The sequence below is a fragment of the Eublepharis macularius genome, chromosome 9 (assembly GCF_028583425.1).
Source record: "Eublepharis macularius isolate TG4126 chromosome 9, MPM_Emac_v1.0, whole genome shotgun sequence".
In the NCBI taxonomy this organism is placed as follows: Eukaryota; Metazoa; Chordata; class Lepidosauria; order Squamata; family Eublepharidae; genus Eublepharis; species Eublepharis macularius.
The window spans coordinates 48,352,544-48,379,456 of NC_072798.1; the positions used below are offsets into that span (position 1 = coordinate 48,352,544).

Below are 26,913 nucleotides of genomic sequence, written 5' to 3' on the forward strand. Positions count from 1 at the left end.
GGGGGTTCTATTTTGCTGTGACGCCACCCCACTCATAGACCCACAGTGGGTGCAAGGCAGCTTTGGGCGTTGTCTGCTTCAGTTCTTGCCTTCTTTCCCCCACTTTTTTTTTTGGCTGCTGAAGTGGAGGGAGAGTGCTATTAGGCTCTGTGAAACACCTAATCTCAGGGGACCGGCAGCTCGCTTTGGGGGGCTCTCTGCTTCCCTTCTTTCAAAGCCTTTCATTCCCTCAATAGTGGGTGACTTGGGGGGACATTTCCAGCCTGGCTTTTGAGGTGCAGGGGGAGATTGCCACCGGCCTCTGTGAAACACCTACTCTTGGGGAGCACTGGCAGCACGTTTTGGGGGGACTGTGTCTGCTTCTCTCCTTTCAAAGCCTTTTTCACTCCCTCAACAGTGGGTGACTTGGGGGGGACATTTCCAGCCTGGCTTTTGAGGTGCAAGGGGAGATTGCTCCTGGCCTCTGTGAAACACCTACTCTCTGGTGACCAGCAGCTCGCTTTGGGGGGGGGGCTGTGTCTGCTTCTCTCCTTTCCAAGCCTTTTTCACTCCCTCAACAGTGGGTGACTTGGGGGGACATTTCCAGCCTGGCTTTTGAGGTGCAAGGGGAGATTGCCACCGGCCTCTGTGAAACACCTACTCTCTGGTGACCGGCAGCTCGCTTTGGGGGGGGCTGTGTCTGCTTCTCTCCTTTCCAAGCCTTTTTCACTCCCTCAACAGTGGGTGACTTGGGGGGACATTTCCAGCCTGGCATTTGAGGTGCAAGGGGAGATTGCCACCGGCCTCTGTGAAACACCTACTCTCTGGTGACCGGCAGCTCGCTTTGGGGGGGGGGGCTGTGTCTGCTTCTCTCCTTTCCAAGCCTTTTTCACTCCCTCAACAGTGGGTGACTTGGGGGGACATTTCCAGCCTGGCTTTTGAGGTGCAAGGGGAGATTGCCACCGGCCTCTGTGAAACACCTACTCTCTGGTGACCGGCAGCTCGCTTTGGGGGGGGGGGGGCTGTGTCTGCTTCTCTCCTTTCAAAGCCTTTCACTCCCTCAACAGTGGGTGACTTGGGGGGACATTTCCAGCCTGGCTTTTGAGGTGCAAGGGGAGATTGCTCCTGGCCTCTGTGAAACACCTACTCTCTGGTGACCGGCAGCTCGCTTTGGGGGGGGCTGTGTCTGCTTCTCTCCTTTCCAAGCCTTTCACTCCCTCAACAGTGGGTGACTTGGGGGGACATTTCCAGCCTGGCTTTTGAGGTGCCAGGGGAGATTGCTCCTGGCCTCTGTGAAACACCTACTCTCTGGTGACCGGCAGCTCGCTTTGGGGGGGGCTGTGTCTGCTTCTCTCCTTTCCAAGCCTTTTTCACTCCCTCAACAGTGGGTGACTTGGGGGGACATTTCCAGCCTGGCTTTTGAGGTGCAAGGGGAGATTGCTCCTGGCCTCTGTGAAACACCTACTCTCTGGTGACCGGCAGCTCGCTTTGGGGGGGCCGTGCTGAAGGGTTCACTGAGGGACTGGTTGCCCCCCGGCGTTGCTGTCCGTGGCTACATGGTCACGGACGCCGGTAGAAACATGCTGGCGGCCCTGAATGAGGCATCCCTGGAGGGCATTGTCTGTCTGGCCCATAAGCTGCACCTGGTCGTGGGGGATGCTCTCGGGTTGGGTAGCGCAATCAAGCCCAGCTGGGACCAGGGAACATTGGAGATACGCAACCTCTTGGTCTCCTCCTCCTGACGACAAGCCCTGTCCCTGGTATCCTCCTCCTGACGACACGTCCTGTCCCTAGCACCTTCTAAGTACCTCCTCTTGTTCTTTATAAACTCTACTGCTTCCATTACAATTTGTATGTTGAAGAAACTTTCTGGCGAGGCAGGAAGGTGGGTGAGGGCCGCTGCCGCCAAGTTTACGCTAAGCCGGAACTTCAGGTGTGGTCACCTGGTAGGTGTGGGATCAGGTTTCCCCTGGGTGAATGTGGCCTCCTTCCCCCACCCCCCTCGGTGGAAATACAAGCACACTGCATTTTGTCCTGTCGGGAACGGGGGGGGAAGCTCCCTCTCCCCCTCCTCCTGACAACACGTCCTGTCCCTTGTATCCTCCTCCTGACGACACGTCCTGTCCCCGGTATCCTCCTCCTGACGACACGTCCTGTCCCCGGTATCCTCCTCCTGACGACACGTCCTGTCCCTGGCACCTTCTAAGTACCTTCTCTTGTTCTTTATAAACTCTACTACTTCCATTAGAATTTGTATGTTGAAGAAACAGTCTAAGGCACGACTGCTACCCCTTTCTGGCGAGGCAGGAAGTTGGGTGAGGTCGGCAGCCACCGCCAAAACGTTGTGGGACAGTCGGTTAAGGACACTAAGCATCTGTGGGACTTCATGGTCCTCCACCTCCTCCCGACGACACCCCGCTAACAGTCTAAGGCACATGATGAGCTTCCTTGATTGACTGCATCACGTTCGGTGAAGTGGGTTTCGTCGGCGACCATCCTGCTCCTGCGAGCACAAGGGCAGGGTGGGATGGTGTAATGCTGCAACTGACGAATCTGGCTGCAAGGCAGGAAGATGGGTGGGTGCGGTTGGGTGCTTTTGGATATTGTGCTGCTCTCTTTGGTTTTACAGCGGCCGGCATTTGGTTGACAATGTGGACGGGACCTCTTTCAGTTGGGTGGGGATGTGTCCTGCAACTCTGGTCCTTTCTGGCGAGGCAGGAAGGTGGGTAATGCCGCCAGCCGTGGACTGTCTCTGAAGCTGGAGCCTCAGGTGAGGACACCCGGTAGCTGTGGGATCAGGCTTCCGTGGGGCAAATCTCGCCGCCTCCACCACCCCCACCCACACAGGGCTTAACCATGTGATGGAGTTTGGCCTGCCGGTTGTAGGGGAGCTTCCCCTCCCCCCCCCATGATGACACGTCATGTACCAGAAATCCTTTTCCGGCCAGACAGGAAGGTGGGTGCTGCCGGCGAACGTCACAGACTGGTTCTCAGTGGGAGCCTCAGCTGAGGACACGCAGTTGCTGGGGGACCTTTCCCCTCCCTCTGCCCCCCCTCATGATGACATGTCTTGTCCCAACAATCCTTTTGGGCAGGGCAGGAAGGTGGATCTGCTGCCGCTGCCACACTGTTCTAAGGTGGGACCCCAGGCTAAGGAAAGGAAGACACTCAGTACAGTAGCTGTGGGACTTGCCCCCTCCTCCTCCGACACTTCCTGTCCCTGGTATCCTCCTCCTGATGACAAAGTCCTGTCCTGATATCCTCCTCCTGACAAGCCGTGTCCCTGGTATCCTCCTCCTGACAAGCCCTGTCCTGGTATCCTCCTCCTGATGACAAGCCCTGTCCCTGGTATCCTCCTCCTGACGACAAGCTGTGTCCCTGGTATCCTCCTCCTGACAACACGTCCTGTTCCTGGTATCCTCCTCCTGACAACACGTCCTGTCCCTGGTATCCTCCTCCTGACGACAAGCTGTGTCCCTGGTATCCTCCTCCTGACGACAAGCCCTGTCCTGGTATCCTCCTCCTGACAACACGTCCTGTCCCTGGTATCCTCCTCCTGATGACAAAGTCCTGTCCATCTATGGTGGTCCCCACATGGCAGGGGAAGGTCTTTTTGGCAGGCGGTCTTCCATGTGGCCAGAGGAATATGCACTTGTCTGGGGTCTGAAGGCTTGCGCTTCCGGAGACCCTGTGGGGAAATATACTCGTATAGTGGTCAACACATCATTGAGGTGGGATTCCGGATGCCTGTGGCACCCCCTCGGTTTTTCATTTTGGCTTCTCAAAGTAAAACTGGAATTTGATGGGAGAAGGCCTCCCCGGTGGACTCCCATCGGACAAGGGTTATTCGGCTGTCACTTTCTCATCCATCCTCTGCCCTGTTCCTTTCTGCTCCGTCGTGGAGGTGATTTGTTTGGACAGTCGATGAAAGCACTGTCCTGGTGGTGCTTTGAGGATGGCAGGCTCCTCCATTCCATGTTCCATGCCTCACACATCCCTGTGTGTCAGGGTGATGGCTGCTGTGCCAATGAAACATGATATCTGAAATGCAAGCTTTCCTGTCACCACTCCATCTGGTCACGAGGGATGTTCTTTGGCTGGGCAGACTCAGGACCACGGTACACATACCATGTCAGAGAGGTGCGTTCTGGCTGAGGTCCACTGTCCAACATTGATGGCAATGCTCTCATCGAGCGGGGCTGTGCTTTCCTTCTTCTGCCTTTTCGCCCCCTCGTCCAGCAGAGAGGCCGCTTTAACAGAGGGAATATTTCTGCCACCTAGTCTTCTAGGCAAGTCTGTTTTGCTGCTTCCTGATCTATTTCCTCTGACAGGGCCGTTTTTGGCATGACACCGGTGACTCACACTTTCCCTGTGGCCACCACATCAGTGAGGTGTGTTTCGGTTGGATGAAGATAGGCGTGAGGGGTTGTTGTTCCTACATGGTGTTCTGGGGAGGTTGAGCTTCTGGAAGGACATGTATTTTCCCTGCCCCCACCATGCAGGCACCTTCCTACCCAAGAAACCACATTGGCGAGGTGTCTTCTGTCTGTCACACTCGCTCCATGGCTCCTTTAAACCACGTGCCTTTCTATGGGGACAAATGCATCAATCTGGGCCCTGAAGGCTTGAGCTGTCAGAGACTGTATAATGTGGATGCTGCGTGAACCCCAGGCGAATTAACCCTCCTCCTGGACACTATCAGCAATTCTCACGGGTCGGAAAGTGGAAGGCTTCCTGTGGAAGCTAACACATCTCAGAGAGGTTTTCACCAACTGCCACATCATCTACATGTTGGGCCAGCTTCCAAATCACCCTACATGCGGGGATCGGTACCGCCCTCCCCTCCCGTCAGGGAGGGTTCCAATCACGGTTGCCCCATTGAAGAGGTGGGCTTTGTCAACAGGTAGCGCTCCTAGAAAGGGGAGGCAGCCAGCGGTAGGTAGGCCATCTCTGACTAACAGCAGCTGTAGAGGGGTTGCAGAGATGCTGGCCCGCTGAAGAGGTGGGTTCTGACTCTGACAGTGGACTTACCTCTCAACCGGGGGGGGGGCATCTTCTTGTTAAAGTGGGATTACTCATGTCCAACATGTGGTTCTGTCTTCCTTTTCTGGATGTTCTGCTGCAGCTGCCACCACATTGTAGTCGTGGGAAATGGTTGCGTCTTCTTGCTGTCCTTCCCCTTGCTTGTGCAGGAGACACCATGGGAGTGGTGACTTTTCTTGGTGACGGCCCAGATAATTGCCTCCCTTTTTTCCTCAACTCAACCTTTACAAGTGTGTTTTTCAGGGGCACTCTTCCATTCTGTCGCAGCTGTCACGTCGTAGAAGTGTGTTGCTGCTGACTGGATGACAGGTGGAAGGGAAGGCACTTTGTTGGTGAGACTGTCCCTTCCCCCGAGGATGTGAGAGGGTCCTTCAAGGAGGGGCGCTAGAACTGTTCTTCCCCCAACGTGTGAGGGAAGGCAGGTGGGGGTTGACCCTAGCACCTTCCCATCCTGGACACGACGTTGTAGAGGTGGGATTCCTGATAGCTGTGGCAACCGTGGGCCATTTGTTTCCCAAAATAAATGGCTATTCCAGGCAAAATAAAACTGGAGTTTAATGGGAGAGGGTCTCCCTGCGGAGGGGTTTTCTCAGCTGTCACTTTCTTCTGAAGAACATTCTCCAATTTTTTGTCTTCGGCAAGCCTCTTTGGCAGCATCTTATTCCGTCTCTTCTTTTCATGCTCTCTCCGTCACCATTCAATCTCCTCTTTTCTCCTGCTCCCCGTGCCGGTGAGGTGGGTTTTCCATTGACTGGAGGCGACACAGACTTCTCGGGAGGTTGACCTTTATGAAGGCTGTGGTCCCGCGCCAATCAAGCAGGCACCTTCCCAACTGGCACACCACATTGGAGAGGCGGGTTCCAGGCAAGCTGCCTTCAAAGGGTGCACTACCCATGAGAATCATGTGTTGCAGGAAGTTGCCTGCTAATTCCCCTGTGCTAGGCACGCCCTCATTGTCTCTGGCCCTCCCTCCAGTGCTTGGCAACGGAAGTTGGGGAATGCTTTGGTCACGGCCACCAAGTCTGTGAGGTGGGTCCCTCGTGCTGTTCTGTGCTGGCAACTGCAGCCCAGGATTTCCCACCCTCCACATTAGTGGGTTTCAACTGCTTTCCATGGTACCTGGCATGTCACCCCCCCCCCCATTGGGGGGAAGCAGTTCCATTGGTTCTGTCCAACCGTGGGGAAGGGGGGGTGGCATGCACATGATTTGCCTTTGTGGACTGCACCACGTTCGGTGAAGTGGGTATCATCGTCAACCATCCTGCTCCTGCAAGCGCAGCCCCCCTGATTGCGGAGGCCAGTTTCAGCAGACTGCAGGGCATGTGCAAGGAGGGGTGAGGCCAGGCCACCACCAAAAGACACCTCTCCGGTGTGGTGGCCGCCCCCTGGGCCAGCCACTCGAAGCCCAACCGGGGCCAGTGAATGGGGCCCCCACAGGGAGCGGGAGGCCGCCGTCACAGCCTACCTCTCCGACGTGGTGGCTGCCCTCTGGACCGGCCACTAGAAGCCCAACCGGGGCCAGTGAAGGGGGCCCCTGCAGGGAGGGGCAGCCGCCATCGAAACCCACCTCTCCGACGTGGCAGCCGCACTCTGGGCCGGCCACTCGTACCCCAACCGGGGCAAGTGAAGGGGGCCCCCGCAGGGAGGGGCAGCCGCCGTGGAAACCCACCTCTCCGACGTGGTGGCCGCCCCCTCTGGGCCGGCCACTCATACCCCAACTGGGGCAAGTGAAGGGGGCCCCCGCAGGGAGGGGCCGAACCCACCTCCCTTCCTTTGCGGGGATTCCGCCCCGCTCACCTTTGGCCCGGCGGCCGGGCACATGGGGGGTGCCGCCGGCGAGCGGCCAGACCCCCCCGCCCCCTCAGGGGAGGCGGCTGGGCCCCGCCTCCCCGGGTCTGCCGGGCCCGGCGGCTGCCGTCCTCACCCACCTCCCTTCCTTTGCGGGGATTCCGCCCCGCTCACCTTTGGCCCGGTGGCCGGGCACATGGGGGGGGTGCCGCCGGCGAGCGGCCAGACCCCCCGCCCCCTCAGGGGAGGTGGCTGGGCCCCGCCTCCCCGGGCCTGCCGGGCCCGGCGGCTGCCGTCCTCACCCACCTCCCTTCCTTTGCGGGGATTCCGCCCCGCTCACCTTTGGCCCGGCGGCCGGGCACATGGGGGGTGCCGCCGGCGAGCGGCCAGACCCCCCGCCCCCTCAGGGGAGGCGGCTGGGCCCCGCCTCCCCGGGTCTGCCAGGCCCGGCGGCTGCCGTCCTCACCCACCTCCCTTCCTTTGTGGGGATTCCGCCCCGCTCACCTTTGGCCCGGCGGCCGGGCACATGGGGGGTGCCGCCGGCGAGCGGCCAGACCCCCCGCCCCCTCGGGAGGCGGCTGGGCCCCGCCTCCCCGGGCCTGCCGGGCCCGGCGGCTGCCGTCCTCACCCACCTCCCTTCCTTTGCGGGGATTCCGCCCCGCTCACCTTTGGCCCGGCGGCCGGGCACATGGGGGGTGCCGCCGGCGAGCGGCCAGACCCCCCCGCCCCCTCAGGGGAGGTGGCTGGGCCCCACCTCCCCGGGTCTGCCGGGCCCGGCGGCTGCCGTCCTCACCCACCTCCCTTCCTTTGCGGGGATTCCGCCCCGCTCACCTTTGGCCCGGCGGCCGGGCACATGGGGGGTGCCGCCGGCGAGCGGCCAGACCCCCCGCCCCCTCAGGGGAGGTGGCTGGGCCCCGCCTCCCCGGGTCTGCCGGGCCCGGCGGCTGCCGTCCTCACCCACCTCCCTTCCTTTGCGGGGATTCCGCCCCGCTCACCTTTGGCCCGGTGGCCGGGCACATGGGGGGGTGCCGCCGGCGAGCGGCCAGACCCCCCGCCCCCTCAGGGGAGGTGGCTGGGCCCCGCCTCCCCGGGCCTGCCGGGCCCGGCGGCTGCCGTCCTCACCCACCTCCCTTCCTTTGCGGGGATTCCGCCCCGCTCACCTTTGGCCCGGCGGCCGGGCACATGGGGGGTGCCGCCGGCGAGCGGCCAGACCCCCCGCCCCCTCAGGGGAGGCGGCTGGGCCCCGCCTCCCCGGGTCTGCCAGGCCCGGCGGCTGCCGTCCTCACCCACCTCCCTTCCTTTGCGGGGATTCCGCCCCGCTCACCTTTGGCCCGGCGGCCGGGCACATGGGGGGTGCCGCCGGCGAGCGGCCAGACCCCCCGCCCCCTCGGGAGGCGGCTGGGCCCCGCCTCCCCGGGCCTGCCGGGCCCAGCGGCTGCCGTCCTCACCCACCTCCCTTCCTTTGCGGGGATTCCGCCCCGCTCACCTTTGGCCCGGCGGCCGGGCACATGGGGGGTGCCGCCGGCGAGCGGCCAGACCCCCCGCCCCCTCAGGGGAGGTGGCTGGGCCCCACCTCCCCGGGTCTGCCGGGCCCGGCGGCTGCCGTCCTCACCCACCTCCCTTCCTTTGCGGGGATTCCGCCCCGCTCACCTTTGGCCCGGCGGCCGGGCACATGGGGGGTGCCGCCGGCGAGCGGCCAGACCCCCCGCCCCCTCAGGGGAGGCGGCTGGGCCCCGCCTCCCCGGGCCTGCCGGGCCCGGCGGCTGCCGTCCTCACCCACCTCCCTTCCTTTGCGGGGATTCTGCCCCGCTCACCTTTGGCCCGGCGGCCGGGCACATGGGGGGTGCCGCCGGCAAGCGGCCAGACCCCCCGCCCCCTCAGGGGAGGCGGCTGGGCCCCGCCTCCCCGGGTCTGCCGGGCCCGGCGGCTGCCGTCCTCACCCACCTCCCTTCCTTTGCGGGGATTCCGCCCCGCTCACCTTTGGCCCGGTGGCCGGGCACATGGGGGGTGCCGCCGGCGAGCGGCCAGACCCCCCGCCCCCTCAGGGGAGGCGGCTGGGCCCCGCCTCCCCAGGCCTGCCGGGCCCGGCGGCTGCCGTCCTCACCCACCTCCCTTCCTTTGTGGGGATTCCGCCCCGCTCACCTTTGGCCCGGCGGCCGGGCACATGGGGGGTGCCGCCGGCGAGCGGCCAGACCCCCCGCCCCCTCAGGGGAGGCGGCTGGGCCCCGCCTCCCCGGGCCTGCCAGGCCCATTCTGCCCCGCTCTCCTTTGGCCCGGCGGCCGGGCACATGGGGGGTGCCGCCGGCGAGCGGCCAGACCCCCCGCTCCCTGCTAGGCCCAGCAGCCGCTGCCAGCAGACACCTTCCTTCCTGGTGGGGAATACCACCCTGCTCCCCTCTTGCCTGCCACTCGAAGCCCAATCAGGGCCAGTGAAGGGGGCCCCCTCAGGGAGGGGGTGGCTGCCTTCGAAACCCACCTCTCCCACATGGTGGCCGCCCTCTCGCCAGCCACTCGAACCCCAACCCGCATATCCTTCCTTTGACAACACTGCCACGTTTGGTGAAGTGGGTTTCGTCGGCGACTGTCCTGCTCCTGTGAGCGCAAGGGCCCCTCTGAGGGTCAATCCCCACAGTCCGGTGACAAGTAGGACAGTGGCCCAGGTCAGCTTGCTTGAAAGCAAGCAAGCTGACACACCACATCACTGAAATGGGACTCATTGTCCACTGCCCTAAGAGGCTCCTTCTGAACAGGGTAGCATGAGTTCCTTCCCTCAAGGTGTGGAAGACATCCTTTCCCTCCCTCGCGTGCCTTCCATTCCAGCAAGGGGCCTTTGAATTGCTGCATGATCTCCTGTTTTGGAGTTGGCTTTCACTCAAGTCCATCCATTCATTTCCCATCATGGAGATGCCCCAGGAAGGGCATCTCTTGTTGATGCAGCCCCATGTAGGTGGGTTTTGTGTGCAGCCCCCTCTCCTGGACAGGAGCACAAGTCTCCCTCCTTGCCCCAAGGGCGGGTAAGGGTCAGTCAGAATAGGGGAGGGGCAATTGTTGTTTGTCTCTTTGGAAAAGTGCTAATTGAGGAGCGTTCCATGAGAACCTTTGGTGGGGAAAGTCGCCTGAAGTGAAAAAGTGTGGGAAAACCAGGCCTTTTCTGACCCGAACCGGTCCGTGGACCGGTTCGCGAACCGGGCCCGGTCCGTTAAAAGTTCGTGGACCGTGGTCCGTGGAAGCCCACAAATCCCGGACCGGCGGTCCATGGGAAAATGCCGGTCCGTGCCCACCTCTACTTAGCAGCGATAACTGGAAGCTAAAGGGCTTTGTGACCCCATCCAGGGCCAGCGCCACCGTTGAGGCCGTGAGGCAGGAGCTGCGGGTGCTGCGGGGCCGGAGGGGGCGCTGGAGGGGGTGCTGAGGGTGGCGGTGCGCACAGCGCCGCCGCCGGCCAGCCCCGTGCTGCCTAACTTTTCTATTTTATCTTTTCTTTTTAAATAAGAAAGTCCATTTATTCTATACATCAGTAGTTAAGAGAATTTCAGCTATCCTGCTGTTCCAAAAAGAGCTAGCAATGTGCTTGAAAGACAAGTTTTGAAACCCTGCATGTTCTTGTGTAACTTTGTGACAAAATGTGTGGTCAGAACAAATGATCAAGCTGTAGAACAAACTGCGGCCGGCATTGTTGGGATGAACACTGTTCCCACACAACTCTGATCTATGGTATAATTTGAACTGGTTGCTATGAGCAATTGAATAATAGGCAGAAACATTTATCGCCCTACCAATACAGAAGTCTGCAGGAAAGTAAGGCATTTCAAGTGTTTCTCCATCTCTGCTTAACAGAAGGTGGGGAAAGGATGTCAGTTCTGCACTGAAACACACACCCCCTCCCCTAGAACACACAACCAGGTACTTTAATTGTGGCTCTTTAGAATAGAGCTAAAGCAAACTGTAGACCTGACAAAAAAAGCATAACCTCAAATTGTCTGAAAAGCATTTCTTATAGAAAATCTGCATTGAGGTACTGATGTTTCTCCACGGAATTATTTTATGTCCCTCTTGTATTAATAAAATTTCTATGCGTGTTTTGTTGTGTAAAGCATAGCGTCCTTGTCCAGACAGTGGGGGACCGACAGGGCAATCCTCTGCAGAACTACTCCAGTCTAAGCCCAATTAAATCGGTGGACGTAGAATGGAATAATAATGCAGAGGACTGTACTGCATCTTACTGCTTACCCGGATTCAGCCTGGTAAAGGAAGAGGGCTTAGAGAACCGCTGTGTTTGTGAGTGAGTGCCCTCCCCCAGTAGTGACACTGATACATTTGGCTACTCTGTCCACTTGGGTGGCATTGTTTCTGATGTTAAATGGGATTTAGGCTCTTTATGGATTCTGAGGATGGGAAACAAATTTCCAAATTGTAAACTTACCTCATGCTTAAAGGCAGATGTTGTACTGCTGTTGGGATGTGAAGAAAGACTATTGGCAAATCTTGTTGCTTTTGTCCAGGAGAGAGAGGGGCATTGTTCCAATCCAAAGTCATACTTTGGGCTACACACATTTCAGAAGTTAGTAGACCATTTCTTGGTCATGCCTCAGAACTTTTCAATGGCTTATTTCAGAGTAGCCATTTATGTTAATACCTGAATGGAGCACCTGTTGCACCAGAATGCTGTCCATGAAGCTCTTGAAAAGCCTGCTGTTCGTGCAAGTCTGGAAAAAAATCATACTGCTAGACCTAGCCCATCAGTATGTGAGGTATCAAGTGTGGCAGAAAGCACCATATAAGCACAGGCTCATCTCTGCTTATTACAACAGCTGAATACTAGGTCTGTGTGATGCTGGATCATGCTAGGCCATCGGCACTATATCTTAAAATCATTTAAATAAGAATAATTACGTTGCAGTGATGCAGTGGGTTGGATCAGAGCTCCTGCAAATCGAGAAGAAGCTTAGTGTGCACCTGAAAAACTCACTACTGAGGATCAGGTGAAGAATCTGCAGAATAATATGCCATGTAACATTATGAAGAAGGGTGCAGAAATAAGAGGGAAATTGACCAAAATTCCTCTTCTCAGTCTTGTATAATATTGTCCTGAAAGTCTCCTAGTCTTCAGCAGTAGCTTTTGCGGGGAGGGTACAGAGGGCTGCTAGTGTAAAGTGGGAACAATCCCCTTCCATGAGCTTGTTTTATCTATACAAGCTTGGATCCAGCCCTGATATGACCTAATGGCATTTTCTTAGTCTCTCCTTTTTGCTTTGTTCATTATCAGGCTAGTTTTCCTAGACAGACTATGACTATATACATTTCCTAATTTCTCACCTCTTTATTGCTCAATACTTAATGAGTCACAGCTATAAATGAATGCAACTGTTTTGAAAAACATTTTGTTTAAGGTGAGATTTAAGTTCCGTCTATGGTGATGGCTCATTTGCACAATCGTGTTCAGAGACAGCTTCTCTATATACATCTTGTGTGAAGGAGCTTTAATGTGTGCCTAGCTAGATGCTAAATAAATATGACCATAATGATAATCATAAGGCTGGTGAAATGCATTGGGTATTGCCTTTTAAATAACTACTGCACCTTACTTTACCTTTCCATCTTTCTGGTTGTCAGGGCACTTCCCTCCCTTTGGTCTTTCACATAGATGCTGCCTAATTCTGCATTCATCCAGAGATGAACATGTATGTGTGAACTATTCCTTAGCATATTTCAGGTTAATCGGTAGCAGAAGCGCAGAACTCAAGTCCAGAAACACCTTAAAGACTAACAAAGTTTTTCAGGGTGTGAGGTTTTGTGAGTCAAAGCTCACAAACTTCACCAGGTCTGGAACATTTTGTTGGTCTTTAAGATTCTACTGGATTTGAATTTAGTATATTAAAGAAGATATAGATGGTGTCAGTAAATAAGTGTTTTAGGCTACTTAGATATTGTGGGCCATGGCAAAACATCAAATCTTGGCATTCTTGTAGCCAAACGTTTTAGGATCAGGGTATCTTTCTGAAGAGAAAAGTGAGCTAAAAAAGATATGGAATAGCCACAGAAAATGTAATGACAATATTTCAGTACTAGAAGTCTAGCCAAATGCCTTCTTGATTTATTTTTACTATGAAGAGGAAGATTATGAGAGAATGTGTTGAGCCCTGAACAAGGTAGTATGTTGCAAATTTAAAACTATAGAAATAACAAATGCATCTACTGAACTTGAAGTAAAGGTAAAGGTAGTCCCCTGTGCAAACAACGAGTCGTTACTGACCCATGGGATGACGTCGCATCGTGACATTTTCTTTGCAGACTTTTTATTACCGGAGGGGTTTGCCATTGCCTTCCCCCTGTCATCTACACTTTACCTCCAGGAAACTGGGTACTCATTTTACTGACCTCAGAAGGATGGAAGGCTGAGTCAACCTCGAGCCAGCTACCTGAACCCGGCTTCTGCCAGAATCGAACTCAGGTCGTGAGCAGAGCTTGGGCTGCAGTACTGCAGCTTACCACTCTGCGCCACGGGGCCCTGAACTTGAAGTAATATGTACTTTATCTTAAAACTCCATGACAGTGACATAGCAAGGAATATTTTTAAGAATAATCATGTGAGCTTAGGAGTAGGTCTCACTGAATTAAAATAGGGCCTCTTTCCCAGAGATTGATTGTTATGACTGTAACCTAAATGTGCAAAGAGGTGATTAATTTTCCCAATAGCAAAATAAGAAAAACAATGTCTTTAATTCAGTGTTAATCTTCAATGTAATGTGGTTCTGTAAGGCTTCTTTTCCCTGGTTCAAATAAAAATTGCAGCATCTGTTCGCATTGGTAGAACTTTTTTTCATCCCTGAGTTCCAAGTTGCTTTTATAGTGATGTTTTTGTTATATTTATGTTAAGATACTACTGTGGCATAAAACCCAGAAACACTGAACCATAATATAGAAAATGCACAGTTACCAGATATTAGATATAAAAATTATACAGTTACGCTATAAAAGCAAAATATTTTATAGATAACAATTTTTCACAATTCAGTTCAATTAACTTTAATAATGCTAATAAAAGTCAGGTTTATACAGTCCTATCAATATGTACTGCTTTCTTTTCATCCTCATCCTCATCCTCAGTCTACCTTTTTCACTGAGATCCAAGATGAATTACACTGTACAAATGAAAATACAATTTAATCAACATCTAGGATATTCACTGAGCAAAGTACAATAATGAAAAACAGTTAGGGCATTCATAGAAACAAATGCAATGGGATATGGTAGCAAAACATTTTGAAAACAAGCATAACGCCAAAGCACAGAGACAAAATCTTTGAAAACCAAGCATAACTAATTTACATGGCATGTTTAGCCTAGTCTTAGTAGGTGCATGTCTACATTAGCAGACAGTACCAAACAGAGTAGGATGTAGTCCCTGTCCCTACCAATCTCTGAGCATCTCTCTGAGCTACTTCTTAAGACACAGCCCTCTAATCTGGGTAGAAAGCCCTCCTGAATAATTCAGTCTAGTATAGTTTGTGGAAAGTCAGGAGAGGAGCCATTCCATAAGGTGGGGGGCCACCACAGAGAGAGCACATGTGAGGGCAGCTGTTGATTTTAACCAAATTTAGGGCGGTCTGCAGAAAGCCCAGTCCAGATGAATGAAGCTGCTGTGGTTGAACATAGGAGGAGAGAAGGTCACACAAATATGAAGTGCTGAAGCCATGAAGGTCTTTGAATGTGATAGTCAAGATGTTGAATTGAGGCCAGTAACTGATGAGAAGCCAATGGAGTGCTTGCAGAATAGGAGTGATATGCATGCTCCACCTAGCTCCTGAAAGTAAACAAACTGTAGCATTCTGCACCAGGTGGGGTCTCTGAGTCATCTTTGAGGGGAGGCCTGTGTAGAGTGCATTACAGTAGTCTAGTCTCGATGTTAATGTGCCATGAATCCAGGTGGCTAGATTGACCTATCAAGGTGGGGGAGGGGGCATTTTCCAGGCTAGTCTTATTTGTGTGAAGGCCTTTTTTGCAGCTACATTTACTTGCTTCTCTAGCAGCAATGCAATTCTGGATCAAGTATAACCATTGGCTCTTAACTGAGTCAGCCAGGTCAACTGAACCCCATCAAAGGTTGGAAGCACGCCCTTCAACAGCTCTACTTTTCCAACCAGCATTACTTCCATTTTGATTGGGTTCAATTTCAATTTGTTTTCTTTCAGCCAGTTGACAACAGCTGTCAAGCAGTGAATTAGTGACTATTACATCACCAGAGGATTTGGATAATGAGATACAGAGCTGGGTATCATTTGCATGTTGATTGCATTCAGTTCCATAGCTATGAATGAATTCTCCTAAAGGCTTTACATAGAGGTTGAATACCATGAGGGATAAGATTGTGCCTTGTGGAACCCCACAAGGTAGTTCCCACACCAATGACAGCTGTTCTGCAATAGTAACCCTTTGAGTTCATCCCACGAGGAACTATTTAAACCAGTCCTTCTTCTGCCTCCATATACCTCTGCAGGATAGCTTGGCCTACTATGTGAAATGCTGCAGATAGATCTAGGAGAAGCAACAATGAAGCATGGCCTCTGTCGACATTCAGGTCTCTGTTTACATTCATCACTAGAGCCACCAGAGTCATTTCCTACCCATAGCCTGGTCTAAAACCACACTGAAAAGGGTCCAAAGCACCAGAGTTGTACAAGCAGGCCTGGAGTTGGTCAGCTACTGCTCTCTCAACCAGAAAGGGCAGATTAGAGACTGTGGTAATTGGATACATCCAGGGCTTTTTTTCAGGGGGAACGCAGTGGAATGGAGTTCCAGCACCTCTTGAAAGTAATCACATGTCTGGTGGCCTTGCCCCCCTGATCCGGTTTCCTCCCCGCTCAGCCCAAGTGTTGCTGCTTTCAAAGCTGGCAGCTTTTTTTCAGCTGATGATAGGGGGATTCCCCTCCCATCAGCTGAAAATAGCTGTTTTTAAAATGCTGGCAGCTTTTTCAGTTGAAAAGAAGTGCTGCTTTCAAATGCTGGCAGCTTTTTCAGCTGAGAGGAGAGGAAGGAGGGACCCCCTCCCCCTCCCCTCAGCTGAAAAAAGCAGGGGCATTTGAAAGCAGCAACACTTCTTGCTGCAAGAAAAGTGTTGCAGCTTTCAAAGCTGGCAGCTTTTTTCAGCTGACAGGAGGGGGATTCCCCTGCTGTCAGCTGAAAAATGTTTGAAAGCAACATTTCTCTTGCCGTTTGCAAATGGCAAGAAAAGTGCTGCTTTGAGCTTCAGTGTGCTCCGTAAAGATTCCTGAGTCATTAAGGAGCATACCAAAGCATTTAAATATCCAAATCCTGAAGTGGCTTGCCGCTTGAGAGTTCCACTTCTTCCCAGAAAAAAAGCCCTGGCTACATCATTTTTATCTAAGGATTTTTTTAAAGTAGTGGGCAGAGGAGAGGCTGAGGGAAGGTTCCTTGAGTTAGCGATTGATTTATGATAGACATCAAGGATTCCTTTGTGGTCTTCACAAGATTTTAGTAACCAGGATGGACAAGGATCCAGAGTACGAGTAGTGACCTCCACAGATGCTACAATTCTGTCAATATCCATAACTTTTCCTGGGTCAAAATGATTAAAAAATGGACCAGATCATATGTTAAGCATTACTTTTGGCTCACCTATATTATGTGTGCCATCCAGATCGTAATTGAGCTAATTTTCTGTTCTTGAACCAGTGAAGGTTCAGATTTAGAGGTCAAAAGATGTTGAGGTACCTTAAACAATTGAGATGGACTTGATTTTGCCGATTCAATGGTTTCAGAAAAGTAATGTTTCTCTGCTGCTAATCACTGCTGCCTCATAAGTCTTCCAATGGGTTCTGTAGAATGCTCTATGAAATTCAGCACAAGTTTTCCACAAATATCTTTCCAGTCATCTGTCAGTCCTCTTTAGGTCACCTCCATTTCAGCCGGAGTTACCTATGAGCTTTCCTTGGATGTCATGAGGCACTTGCATGGGGCTAAGCATCATTTCCTTGCTGGAGTACGTGTTCCCTGAAACCATGAACAGGTTATCTGCCAGTGGGAGCTAGAGTAAGAATTCTGTTTAGGCAAGCATATCCCCTTTTCCCTATCCAGTTCTACATGTCTGCCTGGAGGGAGTGGGTCCTTTCCTGGCAGATGAGTGGGCATTGCTAATAATAACAACTGTGCTTATAGACAGATTAGTGTCCCACTCAGAGCAGTGAACAAAGTTAGTGGTATTATTATCCCCACAATATAGCCAGGGAACTGGAGCTGAGAGGAGTGACTTATTCAAGGCCAACTGCTGTTCTTGGCAGTAGTGCAATTTGAACCAGCAGAGTGCTGATTTGCAACCTAACCACCTAACCAGCTCCAAATAGGTACTCCTTGTTGATCCCTGACAGTTGATCTGCCAAAGCTAGTTAGCCACCCCATGTGTGTTCAAAAGGAAGTACCATTTACCTGAAGACTGAGAAGTGAGACAAGAACGTGGTGATGAAGCTCATAATAACTAGTATTTCATTAATACTTCCTTACTAAAACATACTTCTCTAGGTCAGAAGCAGCACATCATCATTGATCTGTGGTATGGATGGAGGAAGCAGATGGAATGTGGTTTCAGGTAAGTTGTGGTATTAGCATTGCATAGTCTGTAAAGTCTGGATCGTACTGTGGTGTCAAAAACTACTGACTTCTCAAAACGAGCTCCATTAGCTAGCAGACAGTTTATTCATACTCACGTGACTCAATAATATTTATATCTCCCAAGCTATTATTGGCAGGCTGACTTAATATGCAGCTTCAGTTTGACCTTTTCTGTGGCTAGTAATAACCAGCTATTGTAGATGGCTGAAGAACCAATAGGACATGTGAAAGCTAATGCATACATAAGACTGCAAGATGGATATAATGTTTGCTATGTCAAGGGAAGTTGGCTGTGCCTCCACTTTAGTTAGTAATCTTCTAGGTATCTCATGAAGTTGTGCAGCATGTGCCTTAAACTTACTTGCTGACTTGCACTGCTTTACATACTAGGGTTAAATGCCAGTATCAGAAACGCTGGTGCAAGTTTGTTGACTGGTTGTTATAAATTTGTCTCATGACTGAATTAGCCACTATGGTGTTGCCTAAATTGATGCCTCATTGATGTCAGGGATTTAACAATCAACTAATTTTATAGAGAATCTTCCTTGCTCTGTCACAGATTCTGTAGTTTAATATAAAAGGTACTTTTTCACAGTTGTTGCTGTAAGTGTTTAGCTGTAGTTAAAAATTCGAAATATGCTCTGATCTTTTTAACCAGTAACATTAAAACGAAATGGATTGGTTCACAATTCTATTAAGTATTCTGATCTTTGAAAAATCTAGCAATAGGTTTATTCTTGAAGTTTGCATACTTCATTATTCAGGGTAGTTTGAACATTTTTTAGAGTGAAAAACAAGTTGAATGGACAATTAACTTGCTTTGTGGAAATGGGCCTAATCAGTCATTCAGATCATTGCATAGAAGCCCTATTTTTTAAAAAAATTGAGGTTTAATGGGGAACATTACATTTAATCTGCCCACTGAGAGAACTAAATATGAGATTTAGAATTCCTAGTCACTTCCTGTGAAATTAATGCAAAGACTGTAAAATGTCAACCAGCTAATTGTCTAAATTGTTCATTGTTTCTCTTGTAAAATTTGATTTAGTTTTTAAAAAAATCAGATGGTTTTGATTTGAGTTTAATTTTATTTGTTGATAGAAATAGCAGTTTACTGCTAATGCATGTTTGCCTCTGTGGTTTCTGTTAATGCAATAGAACTGCACAGGAGAACTGCCATTATTCCCTCTGACCAGCTCAGTGACTCTGACTCAGAGAATCCAGAAGCAGGGCCTGAGGAGTCTCTGGACCAGGCAACCAGGAGAAGCAGCAGGATCGGAGAGGGCTTGATGGCACAGATGGACCTGCTGACCATGGCCCAGTGCCACCAGAAGCCCCCTGTCAGAACTTGCTAGTAAGCCCACACTACTGCCCTCTGAGACAACTACTAGGCCTCCACCAAGCAGGAGATGTACCTGCCACTCTGCAGGAACACTGGCGGCAGAAGGCCCAGGCCGAGGTGGCACAAAAGAGGCAAAGTGCCAGGCTGTCTGCATGCCACCTTCCTGAAACAGAGCAGGGTAATGAGAATAATGAGTCCTCACAGGATTCTGGCCAGAGTGCAGCATAGCCTCCACAGCCTCCATACCTGCCACAGGTTGTAGCTGAGCTCTCAGCCTATTTAGGCTGTGGCTTGAGAGGACTGCTTTGCAGGTCTTCTGTGCTCCAGAGTCCAGCTCCAGGCCTTGTTGCTCTGCACTTCTAAGCCCAGCCAAGCAACTGGCTTACTCTCAAGGAGTCCAGTCCTTTAGAGCACAGGAAAGGAACAGTGTGGAGGCATATAGCTAGCATCTGGAGTCTCAATCTTAAATAGTAATCCTATTAGAAGTTTGGCTGGCCAGATGGGAAAATATGGCATTCTCCCATATTAATACCTGTTTTGAAGAGGGAATTTTGACAGGTGTGACTGTTATGCAGGAATGAATCTGCACTGTTAGATTATCTTTTTAAAACAGTTATTCATGGCATAGAAGTGGTCATTCCCTTTACTCATCAACTTCTTGGAAGATAATCTGTGGGCTGTTTCAAGCTTTTACAATGCAATTATCCCATTTCTAGATTGATCTACTCCAAAATTTTCTGTCTCTGGGGTGCTCACAGATAGGATGTGATGGAAATAACCTTAGTTGTGCATCATATGAAGAAATATTTGCTTTTTTCCTTTTGAACTTATAACCAATCAATGTCATTGGATACTGAGTTCTGTTGTTTTAACAGAATTTCTTCATTTTTGCTCTTTCTGTCACATTATGATTTATACTCATCAGATTCCCTTTGTGTTACTAGACAGTGAAATTTAAATCAACCTATTGACATACTTTTTGTCTAATCTTTTACAGGTTTGATTACCACGTTTTGCTCAATTTGTTTTCTTTAACTACTACTACTAAATTTGTTTTCTTTAACTACTACTACTTTCTTTAACTACTAATCTGTTCAGGAGCTGTCTCATTCTGTGGAAGGGGTAGGTAGGTACTGTGTCTGGTTTTGGCACTGCCTGAGTAAGTAGATAATTCTTATTAGAATTTCTCTAGTGAAGACAGGTACCTTCCCCTGGGAGACTAGTGAGTTGGTGACAGCTGAAGTTGTTCTGGCTGACAGTATTGAGTAAAATCTACAAATATGTAAAGCTGTACTTCTTTAAAATGGGTATTTGCATTCCAAGGGCTTCCATCTATTTTTAGTCTTCTGGTCTCAGAGAATGGGTTAGAGGTGAACACCATGCCACCAGCTGTAAACTATTAATCATCCCATTGTTAATGTTGTGGTTGGTGGTTATCAAGGAAGTTTCTTTGGTTTTGGAAGACTGATTAGGAGAACATTTGAGAACATGTGTTAAAACTATGTGAGCCCAGATGAATTGATATTTATTTCTAGAACAAAAAATTGAGTCATGTGGTTAAATTACATACCTAAGTAGTTTTTCATTTACAGTGCTTTGCTAAATTAAATGTTCTATATTAAAATCAAAGAAAATTTATTACATACAGATTTTTTTGGAACTTGTAACAGATGACTTCACTTTTTAATTAATTTAATGGAAAATGAATGGCAACACAGCGTTTATGAGAGTATTTAAGATACTGAAATGTATCCAACCATACATTTCTTCCAATGGAACAGTATTTCCATTTCTATCCACTGATTTCCTCCCCCCCCCCGCCACTTATTACAGTCACCCGCTTTTCCTCATATGCAGTTCCTGAGGGTGCATTGACACACACACACACACCGGGACAAAATTTAAGTGGGCTGAAGCAGGAGGTGGAGGTGGGAATATCCTGCATCATGAATTTCATGGATGGTTGGGTATATCTTATTATCTGGGCCTTCTATGAATCTGATGGTTGGATAATTAAATACCATTAAATAAGTATATAAGTAATTAAGGAAGTGAATACTTGGTTCTTACTGTGATTGTCTGTCAGTTGGTGTAGAATTCCTAAGATTACTCCAGCTTCAAGTTTATTGGTAATTTATCTTAACATAGTATATATTTATTTATGTTATGTTATAGAACATGATGGTTTAGCAAAGGAAGATGTGATGGACAGGTCCAATTCCATCTCTCCCAGAGACAGCCAATGGGAGGTGGCAGAATGTTGGTAACAAGACTGACAGTTGAAAACAGTTAAGAACAGCAGTTTAGAGTGGGGAAAGCAATCAGTCTGAGGAGGAGGATTCTTGTGAAAGAAGCAGCATAATTTAGAGATGAAATCAGAAAAGTGATACTGTATAATTATCAACTGCTAGAATGATCTGGGATGAAACATCTAAATATTAATAAAAATGAATCTCTGTTTGACTCATCACTATGTTGTTGTTGTAAATAAAAATTAACTCTTTTCTCAGTTTAAACCTTGTTGTCTAGATGTCTAGTGTCTCAGAGAAAGCAACATATATACACCAACCTTTCTGGCTAAATGGTGGCAGCATATAAGGGAAAGAAATACTGAGATCCCTGACTCCAATAGCCCTGTGCAGTAGATGGGTGAGGGGTGGTTGATAGAGGGAACTGGCCTACACTGTCTGGTGATGACTCTGGGAACAAGAAAATAAGGGACCCAGTGTTTGTAAAAGGGCCAGGGCTCTCTCTGCCTGTTAAATAGAGATATCAGTGACGAATTGTGACTTCCTTACCTGCCTGTATCCCCGAATCTGTGAAGAGAGGTTTATATTGGGAGCAGTGTGTAAGGGGTCACTGAAGGCCTTTGTTGTTTTTATCAACTGATTTAACATTATTATAGAAATGTATTAGCTAGAAAGTTTTTTCCTGGTAGATCATTGCTTTTATATATTTGTTTTTATATATGGGATACAAGTTTGGAGCTGCAAGCTATTGCAGTGAATGGGAAACCCACTTTCCTCTTTACTCCCGGTGCCAGCTGTTCCCCATCCCCTTTGTGTTTTCTTTCTCTTCCTGCTCAGCTCAGCTGCTGCATTCTCATCCTGACAACTGCCACCTCAACACCACCAATTTTAGTTCAGCATTTTGAGTTCTTAGAGCAAAACAAAAACTCCAGCGGTTTGCTGGTTGCAAAGTCTGCTTGGTTGTTCACTTATTGGGGGGAAGGGAAGAACTAAAGTTTTCTCCAAAGTAAGGGTTTCCTGTTTTGCAGAACCTCCAGTTATTGGCTATTTGTACTGAGTCCTGTCTTCCACAACTTTATATATTGATGATAATATAATATTTAGCATCCTGAAAATATATATACCAGCTATATGTTTGTGTAAATTCTTGTATAAGTGATCTTAATCCATAGAGATGTAGTCATGGTAAAAGTCATGTTGGAATAACAAGTTTTTTTAACAAAGGGAATAGGGATATGGTAAAGCAGAAGTGTGCAGAGGGACACTTTTTAATAAAGGAGATATGGAATTAATTTTGTCTATGAAAAATCCTAAACTGTTTTTTCCCTCTCCCCTATACTGCATTGCTCACTGGATATTTTATGATGTGGGGTTTTTTTTTGTTCTTTAATCGTGTAATCCAGTTTTGTTGCATTGTTTATTATGCTGGTCTTTATTACACTGTTATACAATTTTGTATGTTACTTCGAATATCAGTAAAAAAGGCGTAAGATCAATGAAGCAAAATAAAATAAAAATACTTATGGCTAACTTGTCCCACTAATTTAGGTCTGGTCTGCATATGAGATAGCAAAGTTTTAAAATGGTGGAGTATATTATACCACTTCAGTGAATGATGTGCCATTTTAATATGACCCCTCATATAAAAAAACTCCCTGCCAGGAGAAAAGTATAATAGAAAATGGAAAGGTGATAGCTAGCTTTATCGGATCCGCAGTTCTCATTCTACCAGCAGGAACGATTCATAGTTTACACTGGGACAACCTATTCTACTACATCATTTAACCTCATTCTGCTGTGTGTATTAACTTAAATTTTACTAACCACTTTTACCCTGCCCTTTCTCTTACAAAGGGACCCCAAGGTGCCTTAAATCAACACATCTTAAAATGTTGTAAGTCACTATAAAACATATTTGCATCACAAAAATTACTTCAGTGGGCACCTAGCCAACTATCAAATTATCAGTCAACTATAAGACTGTCAAGCTATCAGAAAAATCGCCATGTTAAATTTATTTTTAAAGGCAAAATTACTACATGTACTCCTGATTAGACATGGGCACGAACAGAAAAAAATCCCTGAACAACCTGTTCGTTGTTCAGTGCCATCCACGAACAACAAACAACGAACATGGACGAACATGAACTGTCCCTGGACATGTTCGTTGTTCGTGGGGGCCAGAACCCCCTCACCCCAACCCCCCCACTTAGCCCCCCTCCTCTCAAACCCACTTACCTGGCCCTTTAAAGATCCCTTTAAACTATCAGCTGGCAGGCAGCAGGGGGGGATTCCCCCCTACCGCCTGCCAGCAGATAGTTTAAAGGGCCCTTTCCTGCCACGTGCAAGGGGCCGGGCCCTTTAAACACCCACAAACTGACCTTCCCAATGTCCAATACCCACCAAATTTGCAGTGGACATAGTCCTCACTGTCCTCTGAAGACCCCCCAAGTTTCAGAGAGATTGCTCCCCGGGAAAGGCATGATCCACGGGTCTCCCCGTTGGCTGTCATTTTCTCTTCACAGTGGCAAAAATGGGACTCTCTGCTGAAAGTACTTTGAAGAGTTAAAGCCAGAAGGAGTTCAGACAGAGTTCAGTCCCTCTCTGTCTCCAGTTGCCACGGGGATTGATAAAATAGGTGCCAGACTATCTGGCTTGCGAATGGCTGCCTAAGGCAACGAATGAGGCTTTTAACGACCACCTGTTCATTTAGGATGGGGCCTCATGAACACCTTGTTCAAGAATAGCAGATTAGGCTGTTCGTTGATTTTTTCTGTTCGTTATGCTGGTCGTGCCCATGTCTACTCCTGATCTCTAGTGGTCAGCCTTCTTCATAATGTTGGAGCCATTGGTACAAATTATGGTTACTGTCCTGCAGATTTTCTTACTATTTCATTTCCAGTCAAGCTTGGTTGGTGGGCTAGCAGATTGGCCAGCTGCCAAACCTTTGTTGATAAGGTTTGAGGTTCCAGGATCTCTGGACTAGGCTTCTTGTTCCACACAATGAACAAAACATTCTGGCCTAGTACAAAACTCTTTCTCTGACGAATCTGCCCATGCAAGTTTTCTGTTTAGTACAATAAATTATGTAGTTTGCAAAGTTGTACAAGATTTTCCCTTTAAAAACTGTTAATGAACAAGCATTGTACATGTTATATATATGTATATATTTTAAATATATAAATTTATGGTGACAGTAATAAAATCCATTGCTACCTATAGGAAAGATACTTAAGGTATAGGGCTGTGATCATAGGAGTTACAAGCATTTTTGCAGGATTGATATAGGCTGAAGATTATGTTCATTTAGTCATTATCCTGTCTTTTGTCCTTTACTGTTAGACACTTTCCTTTTTAAGAAAATGAGATGAATTTTGTCCCATGCACCCAGCTGCTGTTTGCCTGGCAAATACTTCACAACCCCATAAGTTAGTGAGTATGCCATCTAATGTTAAGGCTGCATCCCTGGGAATTCACCATCACCAGTATACTACCAAAATGTATTTGATGGTGTGTAGATGGGTGGATGCAAATGGACAATGTCTGTGTTCATAAAATTATTCAGACTAAAGTGTGAAATTTAAGAGAAACAAAAGCTGATAATAGAGTTTGTGTGCATGCAGTCTAGCAGTCATCTTGGTAGGTATCTAGAATTGTTCTGATGCATAAGAGAATACTATAAAATCTCTAATGTGAGAAGCTGCAGTTGTATTTGGAAGTCAGAGTTGTGTCTTCAGTTGTTGGTTTACCACTGATGAGCACCAATATCTGGAAGTAAGAAGGGATTTTTATTGCAAGACTGCCAGTAAAGGAACAAAGGACATAACCTTTTTACAGTATGAATGAGATTAAATGTAGACCACATTTTATACCCCAGGACTCTCTGCTGCCTCCTTACCTTTATTGTTTCCCTCATAAGAAACAAATAAAGCAGCAGCTCCATCTGTTGGTGGCTGAAGAAGTAGCCATAAAGTGCACTTTCCCCCCATTTAATAAACTTGTGTATTTCAGTGCACTCTCTTGAGTTAAGCAATGCGTTTTGATTGCTACCTGGAGATACTATTTGTATTAAGTAGGGTAATGTTAGAATAATAAAGATGGAGGACAAACGCTAATGTTGTTTCTTTCAAAATTGCCTCTTCGCAATATTCCTAAAAGACCTCTAAAATAATAACAGCAGAGTATCATTTCCAGAAGTGGTTGTATGTCTTACTGCTTTGGAGAAAGTATTGCTCAATGGTAGTAAGCTGTCTTGTACCCAGCCCTTTAAAAATCTAGCTAGATGTCCACTAGAATTATCGAGGGAAAACTGAGAGCTTCTAAAGAATTAGATGTAAAATAAATCTGTAGGTCTTTATATTTGGACATTTCTATAAAAGATATTCTTGCTGATGTTTCATAATTTAAAAAACTGTGGCTAAATAAATGCTGATGTTAGTGATGACTACATGCTCTTTAAAGAATATAGTGTAAACATTGGGGAGACAGATTGTACTGCAAATCATGCTTGTCACAGACAATATTAAATTGGAGCTTGGACCTGTAAGATTTGCCAATCATATTCTACACAGCAGTCACAATAGAAATGAATGAGCTATTGTGGAGAAGTATTGTAATTTTTTTCCAGTTTCATACTGTTCTTTAAACTGGGAGCAGCAATATTCCTACAGTAGAATCTTGTAGAAAATCTCTCTGTCTGTCTCGCTCATTATCTCAGTTTTACAGAAAATTACAAAAAGGGAGGGGAAAGAGGAAGGAATTGAGCAGTATATAATATAATAGTATAATATATCAGGTGAAATTCCTGTGTGGGAACTTGAACCACTTGGGTAGTTTAATGGATGATTGCAGAGGTCAAAGTTTCTTCACTTACATGCAATGAAGATAAACAAAAGTGCAATAAAGTAGGATAAATAACAAACCCAAAGATCCAGAGGAGTTAGCCGTGTTAGTCTGTAGTAGCAAAATCAAAAAGAGTCCAGTAGCACCTTTAAGACTAACCAATTTTATTGTAGCATAAGCTTTCGAGAATCAAGTTCTCTTCGTCAGATGCATGATCCAAACCCAAAGAGGCAGTTTGAAGAATGAGGGTTTTCATTAAAGAGTTACAGTATGATACAACTTGTTAGGAACAGTCTGTTGGAGTTGTTAAAAGGAAAGTCCTAGGATTATGAGTGAGGAATCTCAAGTCTCGATTTAAGTCAGGGTGACAGGTGTTTCGTTTTTTTTATGAGTTCTAATTCAGCCCTTTCATAGCGTATATACCTTTTGAAGCTTTTCTTTAGAACAGATTCGGTGGGTTGCCATGTTGGTCTTGAAGAAGAACAGCAGATTTGATTCCTGAGGCATCACAGAGACCAACAAGATTTTCAGAGCATAAGCTTTTGAGAGTTTGAGCTCCTTTCTTCAGACAACAAGGTGTCTGAAGAAGAGAGCTCTGACTTTCAAAAGCTTACATGCTGAAAATCTTGCGGTCTCTGAGGTGCCACTAGGCTCAAATCCTGCTGTTCTTTCTGTAGAACAGTGACTTTCAGATCTGCAACAGTATGTTCATGAAGATTAAAATGTTTGCCAACTGTTTTTTGAGTATTGCAGTTTCTTATGTTAAATTTGTGTTCATTGATTTTCTTTCTTAGGGACTGCCACGCTTGTCCAATGTAGATAGTAAAAGGGCAGTGTTGGCATGTGATGGTGTATATTAAATTGGATGGTGTGCAAGTAGATGAGCCCAAGTTGGTGTAGGTGATGCCATTAGATCCTGTAATGGTATTATCTGAGGGTAAATGGGAACAAAGTTGGCATCTAGGTCTGCTGCAGGGTTCGGTTCCAAGGTTTGTGTCTCTGTTGGATGGTCGACTGTTGTTGATAAACAGTTTTTTTTTAAAG

General features: G+C 48.4%; 1 protein-coding gene across 3 annotated transcripts in view; it reads left to right on the forward strand.

Moving 5' to 3' along the window:
- The window catches only part of TMCC3 (transmembrane and coiled-coil domain family 3), a 115,011-nt gene that overhangs the window by 65,640 nt on the left and 22,458 nt on the right, over window positions 1–26,913 (forward strand). For 2 of the 3 annotated variants that reach the window (XM_054988387.1, XM_054988388.1), the window contains exon 2: window positions 17,347–17,413. The exons of the other annotated variant lie outside the window; for it this stretch is intronic. In XM_054988387.1, coding sequence (XP_054844362.1) covers window positions 17,384–17,413 — 30 coding nt within the window. In that variant the 5' untranslated portion in view covers window positions 17,347–17,383. The remainder of the gene's footprint in view (window positions 1–17,346; window positions 17,414–26,913) is intronic. 3 annotated transcript variants of the gene reach the window in all.